Below are 13688 nucleotides of genomic sequence, written 5' to 3' on the forward strand. Positions count from 1 at the left end.
TCAGATTCTAATTAGATTACAGATCAGTAATTTGAAATTTATTATCATGTATGATTGATTGATTGTATCTTGTTTAACGTCCCTCTCGAGAATTTTTCACTCATATGGAGAGGTCACCAAGACCTTCAATTTCAATTTTAGGCCTATGCTCGGCGCTCACGGCCATTGAGCAGTGAGGGTTCTTTAGGGTGCCACACCTACATGTACTGTGACACTGGACATCCGTTTTTAAAGTAATCTCCGAGGACCCGTGAAATTCACACTTGATGCCGAGAGTTTAGCGATGGAACTGTCAATACCTGGGTTAACGACTTGGGTCTGTCGGGATTCGAACCCCGACCTTCCAAATGCGGGGCGAAAAACTTTTCGTTCCACGTGTGCTAGTGTCTCTCAGTAAGAGGTTAACACACGGTGAAAAACAGTTTCGTTGCTGTCTTCTGATGATAAATGAGAATCACTGTGTTTAATAATTTATTTTTATCGTAATATGTATTGAGATGTTGCATACATTTAATAGATTGTGAAACGTTCTTTTTCGTGGGATCAACTTATTTTCCATTCCAGGTAGCTTTAGTGTAAATCCAGACAGGTACACATCCCGTCAAGGCAGTGAAACTCCTCGTGTTTGTCTGGGCATCTGCGCGAATCCGACATGTGGCAATCATTTCGGTCACTGCAAGCTGCAAAAGAAACAAAATCAATATACGAGGGATGTTCGATATGTAATGTGTATTGTATGATATCTCAAAAGCATTCGACTCAAATATTGAAAATAACATTACATCCTTTCAAAGTATTCTCCGCGGTTTGAAATACATAATTTCAATCTCTGAATCCATTTCTAAAATGCGTCACGGTACGCTAATTTAGGTAAACCTCTGAGGCACTGAGCCAAGGGCTTGTTGGGACTTGTAACGACGACCAGATAAGAACTTTTAAAGTTTTTTGGAAAAAGGAAAACGCCGTATGGGGCTAGATCTGGAGAGTATGGTGGGTGTGGCAAGACGGTAACCTCCGACTTCAAAAATTGCTTCACAAACTCAGATGTATGTGATAGAGCATTATCATGAAGTAGACGAACATGCTTAAATCCTGACACAGGGCGTCGTTTATGATAATATTTCTTGAACTTTTTTAGTATAACATCTCGGTAATACCGACCTGTAACACTTTTGCCCTTCGGCACCGGAATTTGTATGGCTATACCATCACATGAGAATAATATGCAATAAAGAACCTTTGTACTTATGGTTCTTTTGGCAGCTACAGGCCTTCTACAGTGTTTAGTTAGCCAAATTTTGTTTCCAATTTTTCTTACTGGTTTGAAATAGTGAACCCATGTTTCGTCACAAGTAGTAATGTTTGCAAATTGTCTTTGATTGGATTTGGGAAACATTTTGAGCAATTGCTTAGCGGTTTGTACTCGTACTCATTTTTGGTCATCAATCAATATATGCGGTATTCATCTGGCAAAAATCTTTCGTACCTTCAAAATACGCTTCAAAATGAAATGCACCCGCGATAGCGATATGCCAACAGCTTTGGCAATATCTCGAATCGGGTATATGTCATCACTTTCAATTATTCCCTGACTTTTGGGACATTTGCCTTGCCTGTTACAGTCAGAGGTCGGCCAGATTTTGCTGCATATTTGACGGACTCTGTGCCAGTCAAAAATTTCTTTCTCCAACTACGAACCGTCTCATAAGATACTTTATCAGAACCATAAACTTCCCACAATTCAGAAAAATCTGCATTACCGAATGACTGAGTTTTGTGCGAACTTTTATATAAGCTCTAATTTCTTCAATATGCTCAACCATTTTTTGAACAGTGGTCAACGAATGGCTCTATTGAAATGACTATAAGTTTAAAACTATCTGGAGCTGAAGACTCGTGTTTATATCGTTGGGAAGGAATTGAATTGAGCTGTTCAGGAGTATCATCATCCACAAAATCGTGCAACGCGTTATCGAGCTGTGGTACAATACACATTACATATCGAACAGGCCTCGTATATTGGTATGCAATCTCTAGTTTTGGACAAAATATACATTCTGACGCAATGTTATCTTCAAAAGTGGATGTCATACCAATTTCGAAACATGAGCAATTCGATTTCCATCAAATTCAAAACTTACACATTGGGTTAGCAATGCACGTGCACTGATGATGCTCGCATTCCACATGAGAGGCGTTACCGCTGCATATGGTATCGGCACAATTAGACAGGACGTTGCATCGCTCTGATAAAACGTACACTAAAAACGAAAAAAATAGACATATAAGTGGAATTAATATCTTCTGAGTTACGTTATTTCTTCTTTCAATTTCCCAAATTTTAGGAATTGTCGCCATTGTTCTGATATCTCCTATAGAATTACATATTCATTCTCTAAACTTGACAGAGACGAAACCACAACTACTAGACACAGGCACCTGGAGTGTGGATAGCTTGTATAGATCTTATGTACATTTCCCCCTTCTAGAATGACTCGAAATTATTTTTATACAGAACCAATAATTTGTCCAATGTTATTTCCCCACGGATCACCCTCATAAGTCGTTCTGAATAGTCAATTTCTACCTTCTGTAAGCGTTTGAGATGACCACTTGTGAGATACTAGTCTGCACATGAAAGAGGTTGTAATCACTAAATGTGTCACGAAGAGCTACAACGCTCATCCCAGTGTCCTTGCTCACACACTTAAAATTCCACACCTTTATAGATATGTACACATGTAGTTGTTAACCTTCTCTGACTTCTACGGCAAGGTGTGGGGGAAATTTTAATCGAGAAAACGTTTGTATCAATCAAACTAATGGCTCCCTTAAGGTTCTTAAAAACAAATAATAAACAAAATTTCTCGAATATTTCAGTTCAAATGCTTAGAACCATGGGCCGCGTGTGTGTCGGCTTTTTCGCCGTTTTGGTTATAATTCAGCCATTTTCGGCGATATGTCGATTCATGTTTCTAATCTGAATGATAACATTGATATTGTTTTTTCAATAAAGGTTATTGGTAGTTCTCTATCGGTTGATAAATCATTTTACTAGAATGTCATCTGTGAGATTACTGTACCATGTGACCCAACATTAATTATCTCACAAAGTTATCGATGAATTAGTTACCAAAAACCACTGTTGTTCATCTTCTGACGATTTTGTTTGCACGTTGTTGATTTGATAGAAATGTTTGCAGATTAGCACTCAATCTCTACCCAGAGTTATCGTTCCTTACACTCACTTACACCTCTGTAAACGTCTCAAGGGTTTTACAAGATTTTTGTAAAATGGCACGTAAATATACGTAAATAAATAAATATTGAGCAGATGTCAAGTCTTTTTGTGACACAAGAAGCATTTATTTGGGTTGAAACGTAGATATTGGGTAGTTTTATTGCACCAGGCCTATAGATAGGTACATGAAGAATATATAGTAATGGAAAAAAATATACAAATAGTTGCTTGTCCTACATTTTCCAGATATTTTATAAAATAGTTCTTAGTTTTATTAGCCGTAAAAAAAATGGATTTACATGTGGAATAACATTGCTTATTTTGAGATGTTAACAGAGGTGTAAGTGAAAGCAAGGAACGACAATTCTGGATAGAGATTGATTAGCACTGGGTGGAAATTGAAGAAAACGAAATAACCATGTACATCTTAATCTGCCGTTCGCACTCTATGTGCATTAATTTCTATAGAAATCATCTAAGTAATTTTTATATACATGTATAGAAATTGTATGATTGACATTGATTGTATTGCTTTCTCAGTTTGAGAACTTGCATCATCACATTTTCATATACATGTATATAATTATATATATATATATATATATATATATATATATATGTACATGTACACGAAATTTCATACATGTTGCTCGTATCATGGCCGCTTCAAACCTTAGATAGGAATTAGTAGTTTTTTCACCGCTTACTGACACACTTTCACTAGAGAACTTGAGAAAATAATGGATGGAAATAGAATAACAAGAATATCCCCCTACATTCGGCGACGGATAATTATTTAAAATCATGAATATTAAACATTTGTACAGAGGCGTTTTCACATGAAAAAAAAAAAAACCCACCCAAAACTAACAAACAAACGCACCTACGTTGTAAAGTTAAACACACTTAAATACTTCGGTAAAAGCACAGTGTTCTGTATTTGAAGTCATGGGAAATGGTGGATTGATAAGTCCAAAAGTACATTGTACCTTTATACTTTTTCTAGTTTGTAGCTAAGTATTAGTGTCTTAACCAGAACAATTTGATTCATCATTGCTGTACATGTGCACGCACATGTATGCAGTTTCTTCTTCTTCTTCTTTTTTTTTTTTTTTTTTTTTTAGCTTTTTAAAGAAGCAGAACTTACATGAATGTGAATAATTTACTCCTTGTTCTTTTTCCACTAAATCATGATTTTACGTAACAATTTAAAAGTATGTGTACTTCAGTGATATTTTCATGTAAAAATAGACAACAACAAAATATTTATTTGTCAGCGCCCGCTTTGGTCTTTGTGACATCCTCGGTGTTGGATTTTCTAACCCAGAATGATAAATCATTCTTTTCGGATTCAATTAGAATTTGCTTTATTAATTTTAATTGGTCAATTACATTTGAAAAATGAAATCCATTGGACCATTTATTAGATAGACGAGTTTATAGATGACTCTTGAGGGGAGATGGGGTTGGCAGGTTCGATCTGAAGGGGGGAAGCTACTCAGGTATACTGTGTCCATGGACACGGAATGCCGTCGTGTGTTTACAGGTGTCAAAACACGGCTATCATCCGTAGCAAAAGATATTGTTAAAGAGACACTACAGCTCATTTTGCGCAAAAATCATGAAATGACAATTTTCCTAGTGCTTTCTCAATTTTTGTTGCATTGTTGAAAGTGTGAACTTTGCGAAAATAACAATTATCTAAAGTTAAAAATTATCGTTTTAACGTAAAAATTAATACTTTTTGATGGCCTATACAAAAAATATCGAGTCTCCTCCTTTCAGTCTTCAGACGCATGCGCATAGACAGTAAACGGTGCAGCATGTCGTCCAGTGAGAGAAAGTGTAGTTGATAGATCTAGAATTTTGACAGATTCTGTGAGAAAAGAGGTAAAAATAGAATGAGATAAAACTCATACGTGAAATAAAATTTACCATGGTATCAGTTTGACCGTTGGAAAACAAAGAGTTCGGAGAAACCCATGTAACTCAGTGGCGGATCTAGGATTTCCGAAGGGGGTGTGAAAGTCAAAGATTAGCCACATTAATCGGCCATTCTGGTGCAAAAATTTGGATTTTCATTCAAAATCTGTGGCGTAAAAATCTGACATTGAGCTTTGTTGCGAAGACACTACTTTTAAAAGTAAGTGCTATTTTTATCTGAACACGACACGTGTTAGTTGTAAAAACATCGGTCAATGGGAACATGGAAGGGTTTCTGTTGAAATAATGATTGATATAATTACTTATTTTAAGGAGCAGGGAATACTCTTATACTTGAAAGGTGAGTGTGGACCTCCTTGAAGGGGAATTTAAATAATTTCCTACACAACACCTTTGCTGTCATTCAAAACCACGTGATGTAAATAAGCATTCAAAAGTCCGAGTCAGAAGGAAGAAACCTTTGAATTCCGAACGATCTTCAAAGCGCAGTTGAGAGTAAATTGATGCATCCCAATTGTTCAAAATTGTCAGTATCGATATGAATTTTATCATTTTATCAATACATGTTTTAAAAAACACTTTATTAAAATGTGGAAAATGAGCTGTAGTGTCTCTTTAACTGTTGTCGTCGGTAACGCCATGAACACGTATATTCGGGAACTTTACAAACACTGTACCCTCGATTTCAGGTTAAAACAACATTTACATATACACTTTGATTGGAATCTTCATAATTATTTAAGTCTGTCTAAATGTTGCAGTGAAATAAAACAATTTTGCAATGCTGGCAATAAGTAACCCATATTTAACCAATCATTTACAAATTAAAAATACGTATACACGTAAGTGGAAAGCCGTTTTTGCTAGTTTGATATAAACGATAAGTGAATAAATCATTTAGGCGATATTTCTATAACCCAGTCAAAAAATAAATATAATTATGCAACATAATTTTCAGAACCCAAGATACACCTCGCATGTATGAAATATTAAAAAAAGTAAATATTGAATAACAACAAAACTGCCTGACAGAACATAGACGTCAATTGATTTTACGTTGTGAAATTGTGGTTATCAGACTTACAAACTCTGCATGTATCTTTTTTTTCCACTCGTATTCATAAACTATCATTTTGTTATATATTCATGAAAAAGTGTCGCATAAGCATTTTGAATATGTGCTGTTTTCATGTATAATGTATTGTTTTTCTTTTTAATTACATTGCAAGTCATTTATCTTCAATTTCGACTACCGTAATGACGCGCTCCTACGATTATCGACAATGTTTATTGATAATCTCACTTTCGGCTTAGCTCCTCCCACTAGTTATTTTAACCCCGCCTACTGGGACTGCTTTTCGCTTTGTTTACTGGGACTGCTAAGCAGTCCCCGGGACTGCTTTCTGTCCGGTTGGGTCTGGTTGGTACTGTATATCACACGGGTTAACGCGTTATCGGCTATATTCGGTTGTTATCGGTTGAAAGTGGTTTCTGACTGGTAAGTCTATTTGCTCAAATCATTGTGATTGACGTTATTTTAAGACATGAAAACCGGTTTCCGTTGAACCGTAAATATCAAGAAAAATGCGCTTTTGTATTCTATAATGGTGATATAGAAGAATAGGAAGTTTACAAGTGTAAAGTTTACCAATTTTGTTACGCAATGTGGTCACAATTTTTATTGTATGTAAATGCAGCCCGACATTTTCTGCAATTTATTAACCATTACTTACTGTCAACAATATAACAGTGTCCTTTGAACCAAGTTTTGTCAATCTACACGCAATATTTTTTATTTTAATACGTTATCGGAAATCCGGTTGATTATTTTGAATGTTATCAGAAACTCCGGTTTTGGTTATCGGTAATTAGGTTGATGTTAATGTAGAGGATAGTAAGAATCACACGAATCACTCAGCATTGACCATTTAATGAGTTGTATATGAAAATAATAAGGTGGAAAAGACTTTCTCTTCTATTAAAAACAGCAAGTCTATTTCGATGTATCATTTCCTAAAGAATTATCTAAGTCTAAAAATGCAGAGAAATATCCCCTCTTCAATAAACACAGTTCTTTACTTAACTAGTATCACAGTTTTGGTAGATTTTAACAGAATACATAATGTACATAACGAAATTTCTATTTTCGGTGCTGATAAAAACTCTTAAACGGGAATTGCTTGAAGTGCGCTTTTTGCTGTTGAAAGGATGATCTTATACCTAAGTAGTATTACAATTACCGCTGGAGAGAATGTGTCTTTATCAATAAAAACCACGGACACATGTATGAACTTACCCTATTTTCCGCAAACATGCAACATCTTTGAACCGAATGTCCGATAACAACCGAATAGCGGATAACGCGTTTACCCGTGTGTATATTGTTTTACGTCCTGCTCGGGGATATTTCACTCATATGGAGACGTCACTATTGCCGGGGAAGGACTGCAAAATTTAGGCCTATAGATATCTTTATCGTACCACACTTGGTGTGACACGGGCCCTCGGTTTTTGCGGTCTCATCCGAAGGACCGCCCCATTTAGTTGCCTATTACGACAAGCAAGGGGGTACTGAGGACCTATTCTAACCCGCATCCCCACGGCACAATATCAGTGGGGGAAATGTCAAAGAATTATGAAAAATACAAACAAGCATACCAAATGCATACATCTACATGTTCAATTCAAGCTGTTGAGACCGGTCGCAGTAGCTCAGTTGTAGAACGTTTGCTTCGTAACCGAGAGGTCGTGAGTTCGATCCCCGTTGGTACCATGGCCGCGTGAAACCTAAGACATTAGAATAGCTAGTAGTTGACCCTTCTCAAAAACGCTCGGCATTTAGAAGTGAGAATCACGGCTCTTCCGGATATGACCTTAAAACGGAGGTCCCGTGTCGTGGCAGGTGTTGGCACGATAAAGAACCCTCCTCACTGCTACGGCCCTGATCGCTACGTATAGGTTTAAGTCTGTGGTACTTCACCTACAGCTGGTGACGTCTCAATGTGAGTGAAATATATTCTCGACGGTGTGTAAAATAATCAATCAAGATGATGATGCCATAAGTCATTTTTCCCATCGAGACCTCTCCAGGTTTCAATGAGACGTATCATGAATTTCGATACATGGTACGGTAATGCCTCAATATATTGCTGATTATAGCATGGAAACGCTTACTGTCACATCGAATTTATGAGGACTGATTTACGGTTCAGTTACGACTGCGGAATAATTCGAAGCCACAATGTATAGCTTATAGATCAAACATTCCCCTGATTGTTTATGAATGATACTACAGCACATGGTCTATCCTTTAATCGACGAATTTCGACTAGAATTGTTTGCTTGTTTCCTTACTGCTGATATACATGTACACTGTTGCTAAATTAGTACATCTTTACACGGTTTTTTCAACTCACCAATAGCTACGGCAAGAAATACAAAGACGGCGGCCTTCATCTCTGTATGCTGTGTGTAACAGAACAGGAATATCTGTGTTCAGATCGTGATATAAGACACGAAAGACTTCTAATCAGGAGATAAACAGACTTATCTTACATGACCTCACAAGAGCATTAGCCTGTGTGAGAGGATATGGACAAGACGTTGTACGAAAAATATGTTCTAATGGTATTTGAATTCATTATTAGCCAGTATAGCCAAGTAACTGTGAAGTGAGAGGAGGGAGATACAAATTATATATACACTAACTTAAATGGAGTGACTTTTTAAGAGAACATTTCTCAAATGTTTTACATGTATATGTACCAGGTCGTCATTCGATTTTAGAAGTGCACCGATAGGGTACACAAGACGCCCGTCTGGAGTTACACGTATATGTACCTGATACATCTTTCTGTTTAAATACTTGAAGTCATACATAGGAAGAAAATTGCTGTAAGATATCTGAAGTTCCCTATCAGCAGACTCGTAGTATATCACACCAGTGTGCAAGATATGATACGGGTATTATTTCATTATGTATAGTAGAGCGACTAGAGCCATAAGATTACTAAAGAAGGTCTACAGCTGGTGACGTCTCAATGAGTGAAATGTTTTCGACGACACAACCAAAAGGCCACCGTGACCTAATTTGGATTTCACGCACACGTTCCCCCAAAATGCATCAGCTGACCCAGTTCCATGGTTCTAGACCTCACAGTGCTTACGATATGATCCGAACACAATCTTTATATATGGCCATGAAATTCCTAAATAAGGCCACCATGATATATTTTGGGTCGCAACACACCTTCACAACTTGAAAATGCTCACAGACGGGGAATTTTATTCTATAATATGACACGTTAAAAGTATGCGCATGTACTGTAATGATTCCGGATATTTGAGGTACAACCATTCGGAGTTCTCAATTAGTCACTTTACATCACGTGATCTCATTTGTGTATAAATACCGAGACTCCGCAGTCGTCTGTGGCATTCTGATAGAAGACCCAGCCAAGTAGAGAGGACGAGGGTATGGGTACTAATAAAGTATTCATGATAAACAATTCCTCGCCTGTTCTTACAGTTAGAGAGTGAATTTGGAAGGCCATCAGAAGTCTGGCCTGCCACGAAGAGGTTGACGTCCAGTAAAGAGGCTAGCCATAATTCGTTTTTGGTGTGGTCCGCATTGGCTGAACAGACCGTCGCCCAGGCCGCTGTACTCATTGTCCGTCCTGAATAAGGCACCCTACAATGAGTGTAGTGGTTGAAGGGCTACCACATATACTGTCCGTCCTGAATAAGGCGTCCTACAGTATATGGGGTAATCCGAGGGCGACTGGGCTCTAGATCTACATTTTGTTAGTTAGCACTACCAGTTTATCGTTGCTTGCCTCTGATTGATATAGTGATTCTCTGTTTGGTTATAATTAACCTAGATAAGGTTAGACATATTTGTATATTTTGGCAGTCCACTAAAATCATACCAATTAGCTTAAATTAGTTATTGTCGAATACCCCAAACCCTGGAATTGACCGGGTACGATCCCAGAATTTAATGTAAATACGTTACAGTTCTATGGTTTCTTTAGATAATGCTCCAGGTCTAGAATTCCTGATATTTCCTTGATTATAGTTTTCAGATGAAATATAGTTTTGAAATATTTGCGAGAAAAATTAAAGTATGTTTGACACTATACATTTATTGCATGATAGTGAGGGAGATATGAATATTTATTCACCCAAGAAAAATCATATTCCCCGAGGGGATATGATTTTTCTTGGGTGAATAAATATTCATATCCCCGAACATTCATGCAATAAATTGTTTATTATACCGAAACAAAGCAAGACTACAAAAATGTATTTGAAATTGGAGTCCGCTCATCTATACATTGTATGTAGCTGAGATTGCCTTAACAGTAACACCGAGCTGTCAACGTATTAGAATGTAAAAACAACGAGTTACAGTGATATGATAATCAGTTTTTGTTTAATTGTATATCAGAGACCCGCATGTTGTGTGCCTTACGAACTATCAAAGTACAATGACTCGGACTCATTGTGACGTCACAATAAAATTCGTTTACCTTGACGTTAAATTTATGGAATTGCACGAGGCTGCATGCATGTGACTGCGTCATTCGGAACACTCGGGTTTTTTTCATTTAACTGGACACGAAAGGGAAACACGAGATATCCGAAGGGATGGAACACGAAGTTTTGTTGCAGGGCAAACACGACGGTCACGTGACCTTCTCGGCCAATCAGATTCTGTTTTACTAGTGATTTTTTTTTTTACATGTATATGAGGTATAATAATATATTTTCACAAATGTTTATATTCTTAAGTTGTTTTTCATTGACCTTTTAATAGTTTGTTCTTCCCTTTTTTTGATATTATAGATAGCTGTTTCTTTTAAAATGGAACTCAGAATTCATATCTTGTGATCAGTGAGAGAAACATACAAGTAATCAAAGTAGGGAGAGATATGAAACACTCTGATTCCCAGCCTTATCGTTTCTGTCACGCACACCATCACCTTGTTACAGGAGGGGATACTGATCGACGATACAGTGACAATGTTCTGAAAACTCCACTTAAAATGGAGTCACAGTAACACACAGGGAAACAGAAAGTGTCATTATCAAAGCCTCGAGATTCCACAGTTCTATCTCGTTCTCCTCTGGAAAAAAAGACCTGTATTGTCACAAACGTTAGGGGCGAGATCAAAACTTCAATGTCTGACAAAAAAACTAAATTCATATAGTTTTCACCAAGACCCCTTCCTCTTCAAAACTAAATATGATGAATGTTGAACCTAATCGATTAACAAGTAAAAACATGCGATTATAAATAACGCTCTTCATACCTTTTCTACTGTTTATTCACAAATAAAAGTGTACATTAAAACCATTAAAATGTAATATTATTAGTTGTTTTTTAATAGTCGCTTGTTGGTTTTTTTGGGGGGTTTTGTGGATGTCAGATGACAGATATTTACGGGAGATTGTATCCCTCTCCCCCTAACTATTTAGACTTTTATCCGACATCGATCTTTTGATCTCACCCCTTAGATAGCAGCTTTTTTGTACAAATTCACTATAAATCTGACATATGCGAACATAACGTTTATTTATTGCACTGAAATATGAATGATATATTAAGCATGGCAGAACGAACCCAGAGTTGACTCGAAAGAAGAGATGGAAAGCAAGCAGACTAAAATACGCACCAAGAAAGGAATTTCAGTTCACAGCTTGGATTTGATCGAGGATGTGTGGGATGAAAAATGTAGAGTAGATACCCAATAGCATCTGGGGACGTCTATGTGGCTAAGCAGCGAGATAATCCTTGTCGACTTTCGTCAGTGCAAGAGGCCCCCGAAAGAGACGGATACCGTTCCTTTCGTCAGTACTGGAGACTCCCGAACTACACAGAAACTGTTTCTACCAAGAAAGGACTTTGTCTCAGAGCTCAAGATTATGATTAAAAGAACAATATTTCCGAAATAGTGAAAAGTTTACCTGAACTAGAAAACATTAATTATTCTTTGTGATTATCAAACCAACGCAGCATGTTACAGTGTGATGCCTGTAATCCAAACTACTGAACGTAAAACTGAAAAATATTAATTCAGTGAAATGTCAAAAATTGCATGTTGTAGTATATGTTTTAGGCTTTCTTGTTTTGTAACTTTTAATTTTGGAATGCTTTCTAGTGACCCTCATTTTCTGAAATTAAAGTATGAAATGAATGTCATCGTCTTGTTTCATTATGGTTTATATGGGTATATTCTATTCATGGTAGAATAAAAGCCAGAGAAACCCGATGTTTTCATTTCATGATCGACTTCCAAGGTGATCAGAAGCTACAAATGAGTTTTCTTCAAGTACACGGCAATATCTTGACCATCACTACCCGGTGATTGGGATGTAAACTGTAGAACTGTAACGTCACAATGACTGTCATGTCCAATTGCACATTCGCACACTTGGGTAGCCATTTATTAATCGCGTCTAGACAAACTATACAACGAAACTTCACCATTTTTTTTTTTAAAAAAACTGCTCGGCTGGTGTATGCTTACAAGCTCAATGAGACTATGGACCATGTCGTCGAAAACAAAATTTTTCGACCATTCCGGGATACCACAGAGCAAAAATACTGCTGTGTCAACAGTTTCTTGTTGTTTCTTCGGATATAGGCTTCCTGGAGGTCATAGAACCATCCATTTTGACCTGTTCAACATATTTTTCTAAACCCACAACAAACACGTCATTATGATTGTAACCTCTAATACTGTATACAATTAAAATGTAATTTGTGTTTAAAATAAACGAATGAAAGAAAAGTGTAAACTCTGATCAGATTCTACAGACATCGCAAGTACGTCTTGGGTAGCGCTGGGGATCGACAGTGAAAACTTTATTGTAATATAATGCAATACCATGTACTTGACTCTGAATATTGCGATATATTTCGATGTTTGACTTTGAAAATTGTGATACGTTTCAATATTTAACTTTGAATATTGCGATATATTGCAATATTTGATTTTGAATACTGCGATATTTTTCAATATTTGATTCTGAATATTGCGATATATTTCAATGTTTGACTTTGAAAATTGTGATACGTTTAAATATTTAACTTTGAATATTGCGATATAATGCAATATCTGATTTTAAATACTGCGATATATTGCAATATTTGACTTTGAATATTGCGATATATTACAATATCTGATTTTAAATACTGCGATATATTGCAATATTTGACTTTGAATACTGCGATATATTACAATATTTGACTTTGAATATTGCGATATAATTCAATATTTGACTTTGAATATAGCAATCTATTGAACGTTTATTTGAAAATCTAATAAAGAAGTGTCTAGCTGCTAATTGACTTTATTCTTGTGGTATATATATCTTCTATCTGTTTCTTTCTTGACCGACATTGACGCTAATATATGCCTGAGATACACATTTCGTTTAACAACATTGCTATTGTAAATACGAACAGGGCTTTGAAGTTCTACCGGGATGACCTACT

At 36.5% G+C, this 13688-nt stretch overlaps 1 protein-coding gene across 1 annotated transcript; it reads right to left on the bottom strand.

Annotated features, from left to right (window-relative positions):
• Window positions 1-458: 458 nt before the first annotated feature.
• LOC125674878 (serine protease inhibitor Cvsi-2-like) lies at window positions 459-8731 on the bottom strand. Its single transcript, XM_048912241.2, has 3 exons — window positions 8602-8731; window positions 2142-2261; window positions 459-680 (listed from the first exon to the last, which is right to left on the bottom strand). The coding sequence occupies exons 1-3, from the start codon at window positions 8639-8641 to the stop codon at window positions 571-573; spliced, it is 270 nt and encodes an 89-aa protein (XP_048768198.1). The 5' UTR covers window positions 8642-8731; the 3' UTR covers window positions 459-570.
• Window positions 8732-13688: the final 4957 nt, after the last annotated feature.

This window comes from Ostrea edulis, chromosome 3 (assembly GCF_947568905.1).
Source record: "Ostrea edulis chromosome 3, xbOstEdul1.1, whole genome shotgun sequence".
Classification (NCBI taxonomy): domain Eukaryota; kingdom Metazoa; phylum Mollusca; class Bivalvia; order Ostreida; family Ostreidae; genus Ostrea; species Ostrea edulis.